This window comes from Oenanthe melanoleuca, chromosome 5, assembly GCF_029582105.1.
Source record: "Oenanthe melanoleuca isolate GR-GAL-2019-014 chromosome 5, OMel1.0, whole genome shotgun sequence".
Taxonomy (NCBI): domain Eukaryota; kingdom Metazoa; phylum Chordata; class Aves; order Passeriformes; family Muscicapidae; genus Oenanthe; species Oenanthe melanoleuca.
In genome coordinates this window covers 51387070-51407513 of record NC_079339.1, presented here as the reverse complement: position 1 = coordinate 51407513, position 20444 = coordinate 51387070, and the positions used below count along the sequence as shown (strand labels likewise).

At 37.0% G+C, this 20444-nt stretch overlaps 1 protein-coding gene across 4 annotated transcripts in view; it reads left to right on the top strand.

Annotated features, from left to right (window-relative positions):
• Nucleotides 1-20161, top strand: part of PPP1R13B (protein phosphatase 1 regulatory subunit 13B) — a 68614-nt gene extending 48453 nt beyond the window's left edge. Inside the window, exons 5-18 of one of the 4 annotated variants that reach the window (XM_056493034.1) lie at nt 1867-1968; nt 2994-3168; nt 3546-3742; nt 5484-5624; nt 6427-6607; nt 8314-8469; nt 11194-11363; nt 12209-12710; nt 13255-14021; nt 15560-15697; nt 15775-15908; nt 16603-16769; nt 17534-17733; nt 18621-20161. In XM_056493034.1, coding sequence (XP_056349009.1) covers nt 1867-1968; nt 2994-3168; nt 3546-3742; nt 5484-5624; nt 6427-6607; nt 8314-8469; nt 11194-11363; nt 12209-12710; nt 13255-14021; nt 15560-15697; nt 15775-15908; nt 16603-16769; nt 17534-17733; nt 18621-18662 — 3072 coding nt within the window. In that variant the 3' untranslated portion in view covers nt 18663-20161. Of the gene's footprint in view, nt 1-1866; nt 1969-2993; nt 3169-3545; nt 3743-5483; nt 5649-6426; nt 6608-8313; nt 8470-11193; nt 11364-12208; nt 12711-13254; nt 14022-15559; nt 15698-15774; nt 15909-16602; nt 16770-17533; nt 17734-18620 lie in introns of all 4 variants that reach the window. The other 3 variants (XM_056493033.1, XM_056493036.1, XM_056493035.1) reach the window with 3 other exon arrangements.
• The last annotated feature ends 283 nt before the right edge of the window (nt 20162-20444 follow it).

Here is a 20444-nt window from a genome sequence, read left to right as displayed (position 1 = left end):
AAACATTTTAGCTGACATGTCTATATCATGTATCCGAGATGGAGCAGTCTTAAAAGTTAGTGATCCAAATCTGGCTCATTTTAATGATTGACCTTGAGGTGTTCATCTTCCTTGAAGAATTATATGCAGCAACATGAAATATTAATTCAGGTAGAAAACAAAAGAATTCAGTTACTTTAAAACAAATTGTATCTTCCTTTCCTAAATGAAGTTTAAAGTTCTGTATTGTCCATTGGTTGGAGAACTAATACATATGCAGGAATTTGATGTAGAAATATGAAAAAAGCCATTCAAAGTGCCTGAGATAAAGTGATGTCAAAAAGATGTTTCTGGGAGTAAAGTACAAGTACTGCAGGAGGTATACATCGCTGGGCATTAGTAGGATGGGTCCAGAAAAGTAGAGAAGTTAAATCAGTTTTCCAATGGGATCAGGTGTGATCAGTTCCATAATCTGATGTGTGATTTTGGGCACTGGGGGCTTGTTTTGGTTTGGGTATTTTTTTTCTGTATGTCTGTAAAATGTTCAAACCTCATTCCATTTTATAAGCATTTGAAACAGTATTATTTATCAATATATCCAAAGTACTTAATTATCTTCTATTTTTCAGCAGTATTGACTGTATTGTGGGTAGCAAGTGATGTTTTTATTTTGTTTAGTAATAGTTTTTATAATAGCAAAAGAAATAAAAGCTTTTATTTGGTTTACTAATAGTGTAGCCATATGATTTGGTGAAAAAATTACATTGTTTACTGAATTATTAGAGTGAAGTAGTCCAGCTTTTACATTGATCCAATAAAATTAACTGAATTACGTGTAAATACTTTGAAACAGATGTTGGCTATTCTTTTCATAATTTTTCAAAGACTAGTATTTTCTTTCTGTGGAAATTTTGAAGTTGTGGTTAAACCTGCAATTCTAAGGTTATGAGTTTTGGTTTTCTGAGTAGCAAGTGTCAGCTTCTGGATTTTTTTCTTGATACATTGCACTCTCTTTCTTGAGATTGCATACAAAAAATTGTGATTGAAGTAATTTAGTGTATAAATGTAAATCATACTTGTTGATAGAACTATGAATATGCTGAAGCAATACGTTCATTTTTTTAAAACACATGAGATTTGGTCACACACATGGTATGATTTTAAAGAATTTTCATAATTTCGTCTCTATCCTAATTTTGTAGCTTGTGTTAGTTTTGAAATGCAAAAGAGAGAGTGAGAAAACCTTGCTAATACTTTGCATTTTGTTCAAAGTAATAGCCACTTACTTATCTGAAGGGGAACAGCTTTATTTTTCTTCAGTTGTACAGACTGTTTTTCACAGATCCTTACCCTAAATGGCCCCAATATATCAGAATTTTCACCATCTTTGAATGTGAGCTTAGTGACACTCTATCTAAGGTTCTTAGTGGTTTTGTCCTGTGCTGAATAAATAACATGAACCAGCAGTTGAAACTGCCAAGACAGTTATGCTGAAAATCTTAGGGTAGGAAAGCAGCTTCAGATTCTCCTACTGCCTAAATACCTGCCATGTGTGTTATCATGTGTGCCTTACCAGGACTGTGTGCCAGTGCTACCAAATACCTGAACAGAGAGGAGTTAAATGTAGGATAAGGGTTCTTTTTTCTCTTCTTGTTTGTTTTGTCTCTTAGTGTTCTCATCTTTTCCACTTTTTGCTTTTTCTGCCTCTCTGCATCGTTTGTGTCCCTTCTTTTTCTGCTCTGATGTTCCTCACTCTTTCACAGATGCCCATCATTCCTTTTTCTCTGAGGACTTGGGAGGAGCCTTTGAAGAGTGAGGGTTTAGGTTTTCTGGTCAGAATGCCCTGATACACATCAACACATTCATGGAACATTTTCTGTTCTGCAGGTTGGCAATCCACGTGTCGAGCTCACTCTTTCTGAACTGCAAGATATGGCTGCCCGACAACAGCAACAGATTGAAAACCAACAGCAAATGTTGGTTGCTAAGGTAATAATTATATACAGACCAATTTTTTTCAATATATGCAAGCATAAGTTTCATGGATAGAGAAAAACACACTAAGTCATTTCAGTTAATCATTTTTCAGTTAATCAGTTTATCAGAAACATTTTAGCCTAAGCAATACAGAGTCTTTTGGCATAAATACTGCTAGAGAAACCTATGTCATGTGTCTTTATAAAAATATTGCTAGGGTTTGTTTGTCTTTTGTGTGGTCCCCTTCATGATCTGTGACAGAACAGGTTTGACTCCATGCTCATCTTTAGTGGCTCGTTCACTCCAGTACAGTTGTGGTGGAGTGAGGTGAGAATATGCCAAATTCATAAAAATTTATGTATTGCATTTCCAAGTCTCAGAGACAAAAGAACCTACATATGTTTGCAGAGTGGGGAGGAAGTTTAATGGTTTTGACATTATAGTTGATGTTGTTTGCAATATTATACAGCATGCCTTTGATGCTTGGATTACCTAGCAGTCAATCTACTGATTCTGTTGCTCTTTCTTGATGGAAGTAATACCAAATTTTTTTTTTCCTTGTGTGCCCAGCAGAAGAACTTTTATTTAGAACTGGAACATTTTCTTACAGCAGATTGTCTTGTTTAAAATGGTCTGTTGGACATACTTTGTCATCTTTGGGAATCTGGGTAGCAGCGCTGGAAATTTATTTTGCCAACAGCACGAAAACTGTTAATAGTGGCAGAAAACAAATGCCAGAGGAATCATCACATATGTATTTGAATGAATGTTCAGACTAGGGCTGTATTTGCATATCTATGTAAATATGATATTTTTTGTCTAGAAAAAGCTTGAACCTCTGCTCTTAAATAGATTTGTTAATTGATGTTAAAGAGTTTTTTTCTAGGATTGGTATATGTTTCATCGAAATACAACATTTTCTGATTTGTGGAAGTAGAAAACCTGATCAAAATGATAGGGTTTTCTAAGTTAATGTGTTGGGGTATTTTTAAATAAATGGGTAGTAGACATCTCTTGTTTAAAATCTCCTTTTGCAGGAACAACGTTTGAGATACCTGAAGCAGCAAGAGCGTCGCCAGCAGCAGTCTGTTTCTGAGAGTGAAAAGCTTCAAAAACTTAAAGAACGTGTTGAAACCCAAGAGACAAAGCTGAAAAAAATCCGTGCCATGAGGGGACAAGTGGACTACAGCAAGATGATGAATGGCAATTTGTGTATGTGCAATTCTTAATTTATTTAATTACTGTTCACTGCATGACCAGCAAATAATGCTATATTGTAAGTCAGTATAGTATTGAAGCAGGTTTTCTGGTACAATGTTTTTCATTTTATAGAGGTTCTGTGTTTCCATCAAATTTGTGTGCGACAACTTTCTCTTATTTTTATGTAGTCTAACATAAAGTCAGAGTAAGTCTGTTCTCTAACTGTTAGGAAATAGGACTGTTAGCAAATTTGCAATACAAATTTTTTTTATGTGTATTTTAGATGTAAAGCTAGTGTGGTGTGTTTATTAGTACTTGTAGAATTTAAAAATCAACAACTTCTACTTTATTTAATTGTTTTTTTGTTATTTTTATCTTGTTAATTTTAGCTACTGAAATTGAGCATATAAGTGCCATGTTCCAGGAAAAGCAGCAGGAGCTGCAGGCTGCAGTGTTAAAAGTGGATCAACTCACTCAGCAACTGGATGATTTAAGGAAAGGGAAACTGAATGGGTTTCAGTCTTACAATGGACAAATGACAGGGCCTGCAGCAGTAGAATTAAAGAAGTTGTATCAAGAGCTACAGGTAAGTAACACAAAGATGCTATTTGAATTACAACTGTAGATTTTAAAAGTTTTATTACTTCTCTTGTGAGTGGAAATTTGGTTGTGCTACACTTCATAAAAGTGGTATTTGGAATGCTATTAGTGTGTGAGGTAGCTAGCATACAACCTTTTCTCAGAAAGAGCTTCATTAGCTTTTAAAACTGTTTTGTTTCTTGTACACATAATGATACAAAGTGTGCAAATGTTTTGAAGGGTGTTTCTCAGTACCTAATACCGAAATACTGAAAGTCCACATAATTTATTACTTGTTTTAATCTCTCAAAAATTTTTTGCAAAACTGATTTTGGTACTTCTCTATTTTTCACAGATCTGTGTATAGGAAGCTCTCTTAGATGTCATCTCAACTTTGAAACATAACTGTAGTTTTAATAGTATAGTGTAAAAATATAGCTATATTTTCTGGTGTGAATAAACAAAATACATAGGAATTAAATAACACATTTTAATAGAGTAATCAAAAATGTGAGCTGCACTGTATTCCCTGTGCTAGATAGTGCAACATAGGTGCAGTATATTTACACAGTATTCCCTGCCTCACTATTGTCTATTTATTATATCTGTTTATTATATCTAGAGTGTAATTTTCACATGAGTAGTTAAGTATCCAGTTTACAGAAAATTTTTGTCAAATTGTGTGCTAATGTATCAGGATTTTGAAGGTTTTTATTTACTCATGTGCTTTATTGTGATCAAGATAACAGCTCTAATATATTAAATATTTTTAAATTACTTCAAATTTCAAAATTAGTCTCATTTATTTAGATAAGAAAATCCAGCATAGAAATGAATCAATCCTGTTTTCATGCATAAGGAATAAGTGCCATTTTTTTCTCTTTTTACTCCTTCCCCATTTATAAAAGGCATATCTGCCTTTGAGTATTTCTAAGTGGAAAGACGCTCAATAGATGAAGATTTTTCTCTTGTGCTTTGCAATGATCCCATATGTGTTTATCAAGACTTAAATTTGCCTCGGGTGTTTTTTGCTTGTAACGTTACCATGAAAATCGGAGCACTGAGACAATGTCTGAGTTATTGAAGGTGTGAAAAAATGCCAGTGGCAAAGCAAGAGAAATAATTATAAAGAGTGCCATGGTTGATTTAAACCATAAAGGTAATCCACCTCATAATCTGCTGGAAAACTGCTGTGAAGGTTTCAATTTAATCCCAATGCAGAGAGCAAAATCTGTGCCCAGTCCCTGCACTAGCAATTCAGTTAACCACCTTCCAGACATCATGAAGTCTCATGTGGAACTGGAAACAGAATCAATAGCATCTTTTCTGTTACAAGTTTTGTATCACTTAGTTTTGGTGATAGACAAACTGTCTTGGGCAAGCATAACTTTAAACAAACATTTTCTGTGATTTTGTTCTTCACAGTAGAGTTTGCTGAAATGTCTTTTTAATTTCTCAATCCATTTTCTATAAATGGGATGCAGTCTGTATGTATTTAATAGGCTTCCACTATGGTTTTTTAAGATATTTTTTCACAGTTTCCTTCTAAGTGTTGTTCATGATTGCAAATGCTAATTTGACAGGATGTGTGGAAGGGTAAATTAGAGACACCAGAACAAGTTGTTGATCCAAATTCCTTTGGGTTTTTTTAAATGCTGCATTAAAAACCAACTTGCCAAGAGACAGAATGAGAACTGTTCTGACAAGTGGGGCTTTATTTTTTTTTTTTCATTTTTTTGTTTTTGAAGATCCGTAACAGGCTTAACCAGGAGCAGAACTCCAAGCTCCAGCAGCAGAAAGAACTCCTAAACAAACGCAATATGGAGGTGGCCATGATGGACAAGCGAATCAATGAGCTGCGCGAACGTCTGTACAAGAAAAAAGTTGAGGCACGTCAAAAAGAAAACATTCCTGTAAGATAAACTGTTAAAAGGGCCACACTTCAGTTTATCAAGGGCCTATAAAAACTACATAGAATCTCACTTTTTCCCACTCAAGTAATACAGTTACCTATGATAAAAATAAGAAGTCTCTTAAAACTATTTTAAGGTTTTTCATAGATACCCAAAAACTGTAAGACAAAATATGTTTAGTTTTATTTTTCTTTATGGTACAGACAATACTATATTAAGAAATCAGAAAAGTTTCTATTTCTAGAAAGGAAAGTATGACTGTGTGCTATGCATTTAAAAGCATGAATGCATTAAAAAAATAGGTTTTATAGAATACTTTCCAGCATGGAAAATGGATAAAAATATAAACAGCTTGATAAAGTTAGACTTAGTAGTTGTCTGGAGCTTCAAAAAGATTTTAAGAGATGAATTCTGGATTTCCATATGTATTACTAGCTGGAGATATTGCTTAAAAAAAAACCCCAACACATGCATATTTGATCATTTAAGAGCTCATTTTGGACCATTTGCTTGAGAAAGGCACAGTGAAAGACACAGAGATGTATGTGCTGTGACTAAGAAATTTAATTTTTGAGGTGTTGATTTTAAAGAATAAAATTTGTGCTTTCTGCTATTTTTTTTTCTCTTTTTGTAGAGACATAGGGTATGATAACTTAATTATTAAGGTGTCCTAGCTACAGTGCATGGTTCTAGATAATTAAGTTTAGATCTCCCTGTTCATGCAGAAAGGCCTGGATTAAATGGACATTGACGTTTCAGTTTTTCTGATCGTTTTCAGTTGAATCGTATTAATGGAACTTCATCGCCCCAGTCATCCCTGAGTGCCTCAGGAAGGGTGGCAGCAGTAGGACCTTACATCCAAGTTCCCAGTGCTGGCACTTACACTGTACCAGTAGATCCAGTTAAGCCACAGTCTCTCACCATTGCTCCTAACTCAACGCATGGAAGATCAAAATCTGGTAAGTACTTGTGTGATGTTTATTAATACATATGGTTTGAAAAGGGGCAATAAAGAAAAAGAGTAATCTTAAGAGACCTAGTGTTGGCATAATTGGCGTAGGGGAGGAGGCAAGTTTCAGATATGTTAATACTGTTCCAGGAATTGGACATCAGTCATTTGATCTGTGGTATTTTTGCTTCTTTCCATAGTTTTTTCTTAGGAAATTGAGTGTTTTCTTTGAAATTTTACTGACTGGGAGATCCCTAAAAGGAGTATGTTTTCTTCACGATTCTATTTTGTGTCTTTAATAGCTTTTTCAATTAGTTTGTGTGTTTGAATATAATAATGAAATCAACTTTGTGAAAAACTGTATTATAAATAACTATTTACAGTATGTTGCTTTTTGTCAAGTAAAACAAAGTTAGTGAGTAAATAATAATAATACTTCTCAGAAGAAGACTAAATAGGAAAATAGAATAAAACTATGAGAGGTTTTTGCTCCATCTGAGATGTGGGAATTTGTGGTCCTTGAAGCATTTCTGAAATGGAATAACCATAACATTGATATTGTTTACATTTTTCTGCATATTTAGTGAAGAAGCTGCCTCTCCAGAACTCCCTAGAACTTTGTGTCCAAAATTGGCTCCTATCATTAATAATCCCATCTAAAGTTTTTTTTAATAGAATTATTATTTAATTTGTGTTGGAGACTGAAGGAAGCAGGTCACATTTGTGTCTTAAGTTCTAAATTCTAGCAAATCTCACCTGTCTGCTCATACCTTAGAAAAGTCAGAATTCTTAAGAAATTATAAGGTAGGAAAATATACATAGTATGAATAAAAATGCCTGATCCCATTGGTCTAACCACAGAACTTATTTTACCTGGTCTTCTAGGAAAGATCAAAAAGGGTATCGATAAGACATGACTAGGAGACCAACGCTGCTGCAACATTCACATTCATTCAAGTACTTAAAACTGAATATTCCAGCAAAATTCACATCATGCTTTCCAGATAGGGAGGAAGAGAGGGAGAGAAGGCAATCTGAACATCTCTGTAGGAAAGAATGTCAGAAATTCCAACCCCCTGCAACCAAAGAAAAAAACCCTTCAAGGTCAGGAAGTAAAACTGGCCAAACAGAACTTAAAAAAAAGACTCCAATTTTTCCCATTGATAGTAGTGATTTAGCAATAATACCTTTATCAGCTTAAAGTATTCAAAAATCTGTACAAACCCCATCACCGTGGTTTTATGGAAAAGTCTCAAGAATATGGAATGACTTAATTGTGGGTGAAGGTACAGATTTTGTTTTTAGATTCATGGATCCTTCTTCCACATATAGAAAAGGACAGTTCCTAACTTTTAAGTTTACCAACTAAAACCCACAATTTTGCAATATCAACCTCCCAAAATATATATACTCACTTCTAGACCTACCTCAGGACTTTTAATATTATAAAAGTAATTATTCTGCCTTAGGACTGACTTTGTATTTGTTATTTTGGAGGTACTTGAATAAGATTCTGTAAAATAGATTTATGTAAGGAGAACCGTATATGCTCCCAGGAAGAAAGGAAATTGAGAATTTGTTTCAACTGTCATGCTTTTATTTCTCATTATCTAAGTGTTCCTGTTCTAATGTTCTCCATTGTCATTGTTATAATTTTTCCACCACTTTTTTCTTTCTTTTTCTGTGTAACTGGTTCTGCCTTGGTGCATCCGGTAGAGACAGACTGTGGGTGTGTGAAAAAATCTCCAGACACCTGGAAGGTTTCTGATTTAGACATAATAGTGGATCCTATTCTGTCACCTCCCACTTCTCTTCAGTCTGCTGTTCACAATGTCATCCGCCTGGCACCTACTCTGTTTGACACCCAGCACTGTGAGTCCGTAGAAGATCTCTGGCTAGCTAAGAACTCAGTTTTTAATATGGTCATCTGAGCTCTTGCACACAGATGCATATTAAACAGCATCTTTAGAACTTGTGTTGTGATCTGGTGTGTAGAAGATGCTGTTGAAATGTAAATTGGTTGAGAAGTTGCTTTTCATCTTTGAAGGAAACAGATTTGCAGCAAATTCATCCCAGGAGTACTGGAGCAGTATACCAGGGATGAGTTTTCTTCTCTGAAAAATTTCAAAATTTTCTAAATGTTAGAAATTTCCAGTAATCACTAAAGTATGTTTTAGAATATTTTGGATTGGATATATGTATAAAATACAGGCTTACTTTGAGTTTCTTTGTGGGAAACTTCAAGTTTCTGTGTTGCACTGACCCCAGAGCTGGGATAAAAGCTCACTCTGTCCAAGTCAATATCCAGAGTCTTGCGTCCTTCCATTGGACTTGGAGTGTGCTTCAGTTGCTGTAGTAAGTACCTGGATCCAGAACTACAAAATTTTAGGTAAAGTCAGAGAAAATGCACAAAACCTTTTGTGTCTGTGTGTCACTGTCTTATTTATGTAAATACACAATGTCCTGGTGAGACCTGAAATACACTGGGTGTTATATTTACAGGCACAGGCAAGAGGGTGCATTTGGAGGGGAAGATGGAGCCAGTTAGCTGTGGGGCAGCTGAGAGCAGGAGCTAGGGTGGCCTTGTCAGGAGGGTTTTGGCATCATACCCCCCTAGACCAGGCTGCTCAAAGCCTCATCCAGACTGGCCTTGAACACCACCTCCAGGGATGGGGCATCCACAGCTTCTCTGGACAACTTGTGTTACTGACTCCCCACCCTCACAGTGTAGGTCAGAGAGAAGAGAGAGAGTCTCAATTTACTTGCAGTCTGCTACCTCAGAATCTGGGTGTAAACATGCTGATTACAATAAGTTTTTATGTATCTGTCTTTCTAATAAAGAAGTATTGAATTTGCAGGTAAGATGTTTAAATTTGCCATGTCTGTTGCTGTTGTTTCTGTAAGTGCTTTCCTCATAACTAAACTTACAGATCCAGATGCTTTCATGTTCAGCATGAATCAATTGTAACACCTTTCACTGATCTTCAAGACAAAGGTTTTACTTAACTGTAACCTTACTGGAGGTACAAATGTCTTGTGTATTTTGTACAGTAAGCATTAATTCAGTGCATAGTTGGAAAATTTGCCTTTATGTGAGGCCTAAGTGTTTAGACACCTTTTTGGTCTCACTTTTGATAACCAGTTGATTTAAAACAATAACAAAACCCACAACGTTTTCAGCTCTTGGATAATGCCAGTATTAAAGCTGGGCCTCATTACTTTACTTCCTGGCATTTTGCAAGTGTGAAAAGTGATTTCTGGACTATATATTGTAGTCTCAGTGTAAAAATATATGTGTTAATCCTGTTTTGAGAGATACTCAACAAAGAGAGTAAGGCTTGTGGATAGAAAGTAGGGTGTTGATGGAAAATTCATTCTCATTAGAATGTTCCTATGCAGCTTATTTTAAGACTATCTACTGTACTAGACAGAGAATTCTAGAAATAGCCCTGCTGATTCAGTTTTCTAGAGGCTTAGAACTGAAATAAGAAACTTGGCCTCTAAATACCTGATTTTCATTTGATATTGTATTACTGTGGGGTCCAGAAATCTGATTGAATCTCCACACATGCCAAATCCCCCTCCATTTTAGATGCTATTCTGTAGTGAAAAGGTGTTACATGTCACCTTTACTGATTTAAGTGCTCCGCTACAACAATTACAAGCCATAGGGATGGAGGAGTGATCTCCAGCCTCCTTAGAGGAAGAGATGCCTAAAGGTTAATCTTGTAGAGGCAAATAAAATCCTTAGTATCTAACATGGGATCTATTTAGTTACTATAAACCATATCTAATTCTCAGGCTACTTGAACTCTTTTGCTTACTTAGAGAACTGAAACTAAATAGTCTCATGCAGTTTATAAAGTAACATCAATGCGTCTAGGACTTCATTAAGGGTTTGTTGCCTCAGTTTATGTGCAGCTATGCATGATTTTTTGCATATGATTAAGGTAAAAACCTATGACTTGTGTCTTGACACTGGGAGTTAAAGTTGTCAGCTGATTTCATAAGTTTATTTAATATTAAATCTCTGAGGCAATTCTAATCGGGTGAGTATGTTGAGGAAAGCCAGAAGGTGAGTTAACCATCACTTCCAGCAAAGGAATGTGTGCTTTTGTTCCACCCTGCTGTTGAAGGGAGTTTTTACATCCTGTTATGGGTGCATGAATCTGGTAACCATAGTTTAAATTTGGAGTAAGTCCACTCGGGGCTTACATAGACTTAACATTTAGTGTAATTTGACAGTGTCTCTGGATAGTATCCAAAGAATTGTGTTGATTAAGTGTTTCTGCAAGGATTTTTATTCTGAATTTGTTTGCCTTCTAATAGCAGAATTTGCAACACTCAAGCCAAAATTTAAATCATATTTTTTCTATAGAAATTTTCAGTGCAATTTGAATGTTGCAGCACATTCGAATTGCAGTGATTTGGCTTTCAGTATTGATTTCTGAATCAAATCTTAATAATGATTTATCTCACTTCTAGAATAAAACTAATCCCACTGTAATCTAAGCTCTTTTATTTCACATGTTGTTTTGCTTGTTTGCAATGCTAGTATGGATTATCTTAAATCTAGTATTTTTGTCTGTTTTCAAGCTAATGATGGAAATTGGCCGATACTTAAACAGAGTTCAGCCCCTGTGGTAAAACCCCCTCAGATCTCCAACACAGACTGGAAAGAATCGAGCATGGATACTGCTTTAAAACAAGGAACTATATCCAGCCAGCCTTTGCCAACTTCAGTATTAGGAAGTACTGATAAGCTGGTGGGTTTCATGTGTGATATATTTATAGATCTGCTTTGCTGAAATTATGAACCTTTGGCTTTCATAGCTGAACTCACTTCAATTAGATACACACTCCATTTCCCTGCTGCTGTTTATTTAAAAAGTAATAAAGAAAATTACCTTTGTATTTCTTCTGTTCCTTTCTGTTCTTATCACATTAAAATATGTGGGTTTGTTTCAACGTCAGTACTTCGTATTCCTTCCTGTTCTTTTATGTATCTAGTCTCCCCTTTTATCTCTTTGCTTCTTCTAATCCTCTCCCTCCTCCTTCATGTTTTTCTAATTCATATCTTTGTTAGTTTTTTCCTTTGTATAGATTATTACTTTTTTCATGTACTCTTTTTCTCATAAAAATCTCACAAAAGAAGTCATTAAATCCATCCTTAAGTGAGACTACTTGTTGTGTCTGTCTTCACAGTTGTGCTAGTACATTTTGAATTCTTTAAGACTGTAATCTTTAAAGAATAAGGACTTGGTCTTTAAGTTGTTTTCGTAAACTGACTGTATGTGTTGTCAAGATCAACTAGACACTGGATCTGGAACCTAGAACAAGTTAATCGGGTTTTGCATGTATGCAAATAGTTCTGAATTGATACGAATGTGTGTCAGCTGAAAGTGCCTTTAAACAGTGGCCTTTGTCTGAGGTATGATGAGATCCTCAGATAAACTCAGGCAGAATAATATCTAGTGATAAAGGAGCACAGATTGTTGACTCCTTTTCTGCCCCACAAGATTGCTAGTAGGGTATGTTGGAAAATGAATGTTCTTGCTCAGAAGTACTTTATTTAATTAAATGGCATATGCTATTTATTGTTCTTACACAGGGTCTTGACCTGGGGAAGGTGCCACCAACAGTTCCTGGTGTAAGCAAGCAGTTGCCTCAGAACTATGGGACCTATCCAAGCCCAGTTCCATTAGGAACAGGTTCTACAAACTCTCTAGAAAGAAGGAAGGATGGCAGCCTGCCCAGACCTGGCACCAGCATAGCAAATCGGCAGAGGCCGGTTCCGCTCCCGCCGCCCAGCAACGTGCACCAGCCCAGCTCTTCACAGCAGATCCAGCAGAGAATTTCTGTCCCTCCCAGCCCCACATATCAACCCTCTGGTCCCCCCTTGTTCCCAGGAGGAGAGGGCAGGCCAGAACTGCCTTTGACTGTGGCAATCAGACCTTTTCTCGCTGATAAAGGATCCAGACCTCAGTCTCCCAGAAAAGGGCCACAGACAGTGAACTCCAGTTCCATCTACTCAGTGTATCTTCAGCAAGCAACACCACCAAAGAATTACCAACAAGCTGTGTACAATACTTTAAATAAGTCAGTAAAAGCAGGTAGAATATATATTTTTTTTTTTTCTTTGAAATATATTAAGATCTACTTGTTTGGCTTAGTTGACTTCCCATACTGTTTTGGAAAACTTGTCTAAATCTGTGAGGAAAGTTATTTTTGTGTATGCAGCATAGCAGCAAAATAATTCAATATATTTTTGAGGTTATCAAAATTATCCTGTCAGTAAGTGTGCATTGATTTATCTTTAAATTTTAAAACAAGATACAATTGGAACAATATAGCCTGGGTACTTTACCAATACTTTGGTAAATAAGTTGAAAAACCAGTGTCTAGATAAGAGTTTTTCTTCTCTTACTATTTATTTCCTCATGAAAGAGGAAAACTGTTCCAGATGCTACTTGTAGCTTATAATTGTAAGAAGCATCAGCATCACCAACAGGTAAGTATTTACTTCTGTTTTGACAGTCCCCAGAACAATTTTTTTTCTTTCTGTATTAGTGTCAAACAAATAGCAATAGTTTATTTATAAATATTTTATTATATAATTTAAGAACACTTCTTGTTTTCCATCTTTCTTTTCTTCAGTTTATGGAAAGCCTGTATTACAGTCTGGTTCAGCCTCTCCCTCACCCTTGCCATTCCTTCATGGCTCTTTGCCTGCCCAGTCTCCCTCACAGCCACAACCTCAGCCTCAGACTGAGGTCACTGAAAAAGATCAAGAGTTGGAAAATGCTCCACCACCCAGTGAAAACAGCAACGTGGAGAACATTCCCCGTCCTCTCAGTCCTACTAAGCTCACCCCCATTGTGCACTCGCCCCTGCGGTATCAGAGCGATGCTGACCTCGAGGCTCTGAGGAGGAAATTGGCCAATGCTCCCAGGCCATTAAAGAAACGCAGCTCCATCACCGAGCCAGAGGGCCCGAGTGGACCAAACATACAAAAGTTATTGTACCAGCGCTTTAATACCCTGGCTGGAGGGATAGAAAGTGCTCCTTTCTATCAGCCAAGCAATCCACAGGACTTCATAGGCAACTTAGCTGACGTTGATAATGGGAACGCCAGCACCAATGGCAATATTGAAGAACCAATCCCCGTGCAACCTACAGTTCCTGTCCCTGATGAACCTCCCCCTTCATCAGATGCCAATGATAATGAGTTACCTTCTCCTGCTACCGAGGAGCTGATAAGCACTGAAACCACAAATCAAACACCTGATACAACTGAAGACAACAACAACAATCTTGCTATAGTTCCTTCTACTGAGCAGTCACCCAGTCCCACACCAGAGATCAGTACTCCAGTAGAAGATGAAGCTCCTTTGCCACCTGCACTTCCTCCTCCACTTCCTGCAGTAAGTAACAAAGCAAAAGAACAACTTTGTGAAGTACAGAATTAACTTTGTGCTTAAGCATAACTGGAATAATGTAAGCTTGTGCTCAGAGGTATCTTTGCACTTGAAGTCTCATGATATTAAAAGGAAAGAAAACTGGGGAAGTTCCATGGAGATTTCTGATGGATTAGTTTCTTTACTGCTCTAGCTGCTTAATAAGGAAAATATGCAAACAGGTAGCAGGAGGTTGTGTATGTATTTTTCAACTTTTTTGAAGTTCTTGTTGTAGAACTAATTCTGGAATTGCAGAATTTTATTTTTATTTTTTTTTTTTTTTAATTCATCCAGGCCTTCAAAGATAGCTTGTTGTTAGTTTCATACAATTATCAGTGCAAAGCTTTTTAATTTGCAGGCAAGCTGAAATAGCTGTTCTGGGGAAGCTGCATTCCTTTAGCCCTTGTAGAGGAGATGGACCAGGGCTAGCTCAGCAGCAGCACAACTAGCAGAAATGTTCTTCTAATGGGCTTGTCACATTATTTGAATTGCTTCCAAAGTCCATCCACCAGCTGCACTAAAATCTTTTAAATACTTGCCATTACCAAAATCTGCCACATTTGGGGAATTGAAAAATACATAAAGAAATGGATTTTATTCTTTGTTGTTGTGATATAACTCACTCTTTGAAGTCAAGGTTCATCCTCACTTTTAGGTTCAGGTAGGAATTGTGCATTCCTCTAAGAATTTGACTGCAGTGTGCACAAGGCTTTTATGATTTTCCATGAGCATAGGGGCCAGGATACTTCTGGGAGAATGGGATATGCTAGCAACTAATATTATTCATAATGTGGAGGGTTTATTTTCCAAACTGAAATAGCCTTCCTATATAGGACCATAAGTGAAAACCGATGCTACAGAGCTAGAGACTAAAAGCATTCTATAAAAGCTGTAGTTAATAATAGATTATTTTTCCCCAGCAAGTGACAAGGACAAATGTAAGGGATTCAGAATATTCTCAAAACACATTTAAATGTGCTTCAGATCTTGAAAATGCTGCTTCTGATAACACCTGCTAGAATGTCACATAAAATAGCTTCATGTTCTGTACTTTTCATTCCTACAACAAAACTCCCGACCTGCCAGTCCTGATCTACAACAGGCTCCTGCTAATTCAAGGCATTGATTCCTCTAAGTACAGACCCTGGCTTAATTGTGTGGTGCTTTCCAGGCTAAGCCAAATTTTCAGTGTCTTAGATAATCCACCAGTAATATGTACAGCTTATATTAGATACAATTAAGATGAGGGTGCTTAAAACACTGACTTAAGTACTTCATTCCTTGTACTTACTATCTTTAATTAGAGGCTTTGAAATATATTGCCTTGCTTTTCTGTTTTTTAACTGCATAAAATGTAGTAATGTATCAAGCCTTTGACTTAGAGACTAAAATAGAAAGGATTGCATAGTTCTAAATACCATTTAAGAAAGACAAGATTCATAAATGAATAATTTTTCTACTTGTACAACCTGAAATGATGCCTTCCAACCTTCATCTCTACTCAGACAAAACGTACCAACTTAAAGAAACCCAACTCAGAAAGAACAGGCCATGGTTTGAGAGTGAAGTTCAATCCCTTGGCTCTCCTCCTTGATGCTTCTTTGGAGGGCGAATTTGATCTGGTACAACGAATCATATATGAGGTAAGCTTTTAAACAATGGCAACCTTATGCAGTATTCAGGAAAAAGAAAGTGCTGAACTATTTTATGTTTTCAACAGGTTGATGATCCCAGTAAACCAAATGATGAAGGCATTACACCTTTGCACAATGCAGTGTGCGCTGGTCATCACCACATTGTGAAGTTCTTACTCGATTTTGGTGTAAATGTAAATGCAGCAGATAGTGATGGGTGGTAAGTGTCAAGATTTTTAACCTAGTATCTGGGAGAAGCACCATTTAGAGGCACATTCAAGATTTAGCTGAGACCTGTTTTGGGAACAATTTCCTTCCCTTTGTCCCCAACAAATGAGTACTCCCTAAACTGTAGGTAGAGATGAACTCAAATGCATACGGCATATTCAGCTCCCAAGTGAGCACACTTAAACCATAAATTAGATTTACAGTAGAGTTGCATTTCTTGTTCAGATGCTGAAATAATTAAACTATAAATAAGAAATTACAAAAGTTTAATTAAAGTTTTTTCATTGTAGATCCCACTACAGATGTTGATGTTCTTGAAGAATCTCACCTTATGGGTAGATGTAGCATTCCTGAAGTCTTAGAGAGGAATGTGAATGAATCTTCACCTCTGTTTTAGCTTTCAGGTTTCCTTGTATTGGAAAATACCCTTTTACACCTAGCAGCTTTGTAAGCTGTGAAAATTATTAGTTTTGCTATCATCTGTTTCATAATGCTTGGCTTTACTGGAGTCAGGTAAATCCTGAAATCCACCTGAGTTGTTTGACAGGTTTTAGACAATGCATAGACATACCATAAACATAAAGAAAAATTTCCTTTTAAAATACACAGGCTCTATGTGTCAAGATGAAAGTCAGGATTCATGGAAGCTTCTTTTTTCACATGGACATTTTTTTGCTTTATTTCAGGACACCCTTGCATTGTGCAGCTTCTTGCAATAGTGTTCATCTCTGTAAACTACTGGTTGAATCTGGGGCAGCTATTTTTGCTTCAACTATAAGTGATATAGAAACTGCTGCGGACAAGTGTGAGGAGATGGAAGAAGGTTATATTCAGTGCTCCCAGTTCTTGTATGGTAAGCTGTGACACCAACTTTTTCCTAAGATTCATCCAGATTTGTCCCTGTGATCTGTGTGAAACATCTGCTTAGGCCCCAGACTGGATGATATGGCCCATCATGTCCCTTTGCTTTCAAAGTGCTAAAACCAGAATCTCCTTTTCACTGTGATGTTGGTTTTAGTCCTGGGTTTTGAATTACTTCACAGGCTCCTTCAAATGTTAAGATTTTTAAAGTTTTAATTTGGCTTCATTTCAAGGAAATGCTTGTACAGGGAGGTTTTGACTGTAACAGTGAGTTGTTAAGTATTTTGACAGAGAGACTCCTAACTTGCAGATGCACAAATTTCTAGCAGATCACACAAAGAAAGAAATACACTTTGAGTAATTAACTTACAGAAGGTGCTTAGTTACTAAAATATACTTTGCAAGAAAAGCACTTCAATGGAACAGACAATTTTTTAATTTCCATCAGAGGATTTAAGCTTTATTAAGGCAAGGCTCTGTCAGATCTGACATTGTGTGAATTCTGAAAGCCTCAAGTATCTGCTGTAGGAAGCAGTTTCCACTGCATGTATAATAAAAGAAAAAAAACTCATTCTCTAAATTATTCTGTAAGCTTTTGTTTTATCATGTAAATTTCTGACAGCATTTCATCATGGAAGTGCTGAAAACTGTTCATGAAATGTTATTAACAGGAGATTAATATTTGGGCCACTGTGGCAATGGTAAAAATCTCAGAGGGGAAAAAGAGGCTATTTTACCATCTGGTGTTGTTAACAGGAGTTCAGGAGAAGCTGGGAGTGATGAATAAAGGGGTGGTGTATGCTCTGTGGGATTATGAAGCCCAGAACAATGACGAGCTGTCATTCCACGAGGGCGATGCCATCACTATCCTGAGGCGCAAGGATGACAATGAAACGGAGTGGTGGTGGGCCCGCCTCAACGACAAGGAAGGCTATGTGCCTAAAAACCTCCTCGGGGTAAGTGCTTTCACCCTCTCCCTTCTATTTTTCTCAAGCACCTGAAGTAGGAACAGAAGATGGATCTTTGGTCAGAACCCCTCTGTGCACCATCCACAGCACTAAGAAGCAGTGCAACACATTATCTTTATTATCTCTGGCCTCAGTGCCATTGTAAACAGACAGGAGAGGCTACTGTCAGGAGATTGGTGCTGGTTGTTACAGAGCAAGTTAGTATATTTAATATAGCAATATATTTAATATAGTTTATGCTTTAATGAGACTTTTTTCTCCATCTTGGCTAAAATATAGAGCCCTTATGGAAAGCTTGGTGGCTCTACTAGGCAGCTTGAAGCCTTGGTTTAGAAAGTTCTTTGGGAAGGTTTTTAATTCCTGGCACAAGATAAAAACATAGGTGTATGTGTGTGTGAGTTTAAACCAGGAAAGAGCCTTGAAGATGACAACTATGGGCACATCGTTTATGCTGCTCAGACAGATGGAACACTGTCAGGAGAGGCCAGGAATGTAAGGTGACTTAAGTAGAGAGCTACTGAGGACAAAATGCCTAAGAGAACCTTGCAGAACAGGAAATAAGCTTTCTGTAGTGCTCAACAGGGAATTTTTGTACTTATGTAAAAGCATCCTGTGCCTGTTCTGGCTCTTGAACTAAATGCACCACGTCATTTTCAGAGCAGCCATGTTGCTGCCAGTGGCAGAAGTAAATCAGCCCTTTTCCTCCTGCTTCTTGTTTTTCAGGAGTTGCCTGAGAACATCCCCAAGCTTACAAAAACCTTCCCCCCCAAAACACTTCATCACCCAGTTCTGCCTAAGTACCCCTTAGTTATAAATTATTTAAGTTGGTATTAACCATGCATAACCTAATACTTTTATTTTGGTTTTTTTTTTAGTTATATCCACGAATAAAACCTCGACAGCGAACCCTTGCTTGAATTCAGTTGTACGACAATGCAGTACCATGCTGGTAACTGGAAACTTAGAACATACACTGGAGCCATCATTTTTGATCATTTCACACAGAGAAATAAAACTATGAGACTTAGTTTTAATGGTGCTTTCTCTTGTTCAATGGACAGCATCCACAATTTCCAAGATCTGCAGTTTGTGAGTGAGGATCGTTTCTGTGTGACCCAGCACTGACGAGGAGAGCGATACCTCCAGTACCGACAGTGTTGCGCCAACTCTCGTCCAACGCAGTGTTTTGAGTCAGAGTTCTGTGGTAGGAGCTTTCTTGTGTTCTGTGTTCAGAGGTGTCATTTGCAGAGTGCAGATGCGCTGTCCAGTTTGCTCCAACCCCCCACAGCAACTGTCCCATGTCGGGATTTTGGGTATTTCTGTTCAATACCAGTGAATGTTGAGTTCTCATTACCAATCAACTCTTTGGGTTCTAGGACATGAGATCTTCACCTGTTACATGCATAATTAAGTAGTTACCAAAGCTTGGTGAAGGCTAGGATTTTAGGTGGCAACATGCTAAATACTTAAATCCTAGTCTAGACAACCCCAATGAAAGCTTTACCTAGTCTAGCATCTTGCATTATTTGCATTTAGAGTCAAGCTAGAGAACTAACAAAACCAACAGTATTTGTACACTTCTCAAAGTCCCTACACAATATTTCACTTGGTGTTTTATTTTCTTATTATTATTCAGCCTACAGCACCGGTGTTACCTCTACGAATGTAAAGGTTCCCCTACTAACCCCCCGAGCTCGTCCAGCCTGGACACAACAGTTAGTTCTGAAGTTGCAGCAGCTTAAGGGATTTGTATGTCTGCAGGGATGAAAGTGCAATAGTTGAAAAGGGTAAGAGTCTGGGTAAGGGTTATACTGTGTCACCTGAAGTCTGCCTGAGTCAGTCTAGAAGAAAATATGAAGGACTGGATAGAAGTAGAAAGAGGGTCATGTAGATGCCAAGTCGAGGAGAAGAAAGAAACAAGGTTTAGAGAAGGATTTAAGAAAGGCAATAGCTTATTTGAGGACAGTTTCTGTGGTTCTTGGCAGCCTACAACTGCTGCCAAGGCAAGTTATGCAATAACCTGTTCCACTACATTGTAGTTTCAAGCAAAAAATAAAAACCCCACAAACAGGCACTTCACTGGAATTTTAATTGTACATGATTTTATATACCAAAAGTATATTTTGAATTTCCCATTATAAGTTTTAGCCATATTTCTTGTAATTTTCTCCCATTTAACAGTATGCAATTTGATTAACTCTTCATGTACAAGTTCTGTGTATAATTTATATATCCATTTCTGCAGTGCTGTAACTTGCTTTTACCACAGGTCAGCATTAACTGTATATATTGTGGTGAAAAGTGAAAAGGGTATTATTGTTGAAGAATTTGCTACATGAATGTGATGATTTCAAGAGCCTATGATACACTAATTCAGAGAACATGTAAATGTGCACAATAAAGTACTGCTAAGTCATGGCTGCATTTCTCTATTCTCTTTATAGAGGTCTTGACAGCAGATGTGGCTTTGGTCAGTCTGCACAAAAACACTAATTTGTAGCTTCCCAAGGTTACAGCTGTCAACCCACCTTTCCTCCTTGTTTTACCAGCTTCACTGAAAATGTGCTTATGCACTAGTATCCCAGTATTCCAACTGGGACAAATTAACTTAGAACTAAAATTAGTGTTTTCTTTAGTAAAAGTGAAAATTTTCACAGACGATGGTGGCTGTTACTAAAGAAGTTGTATATTACAAAATT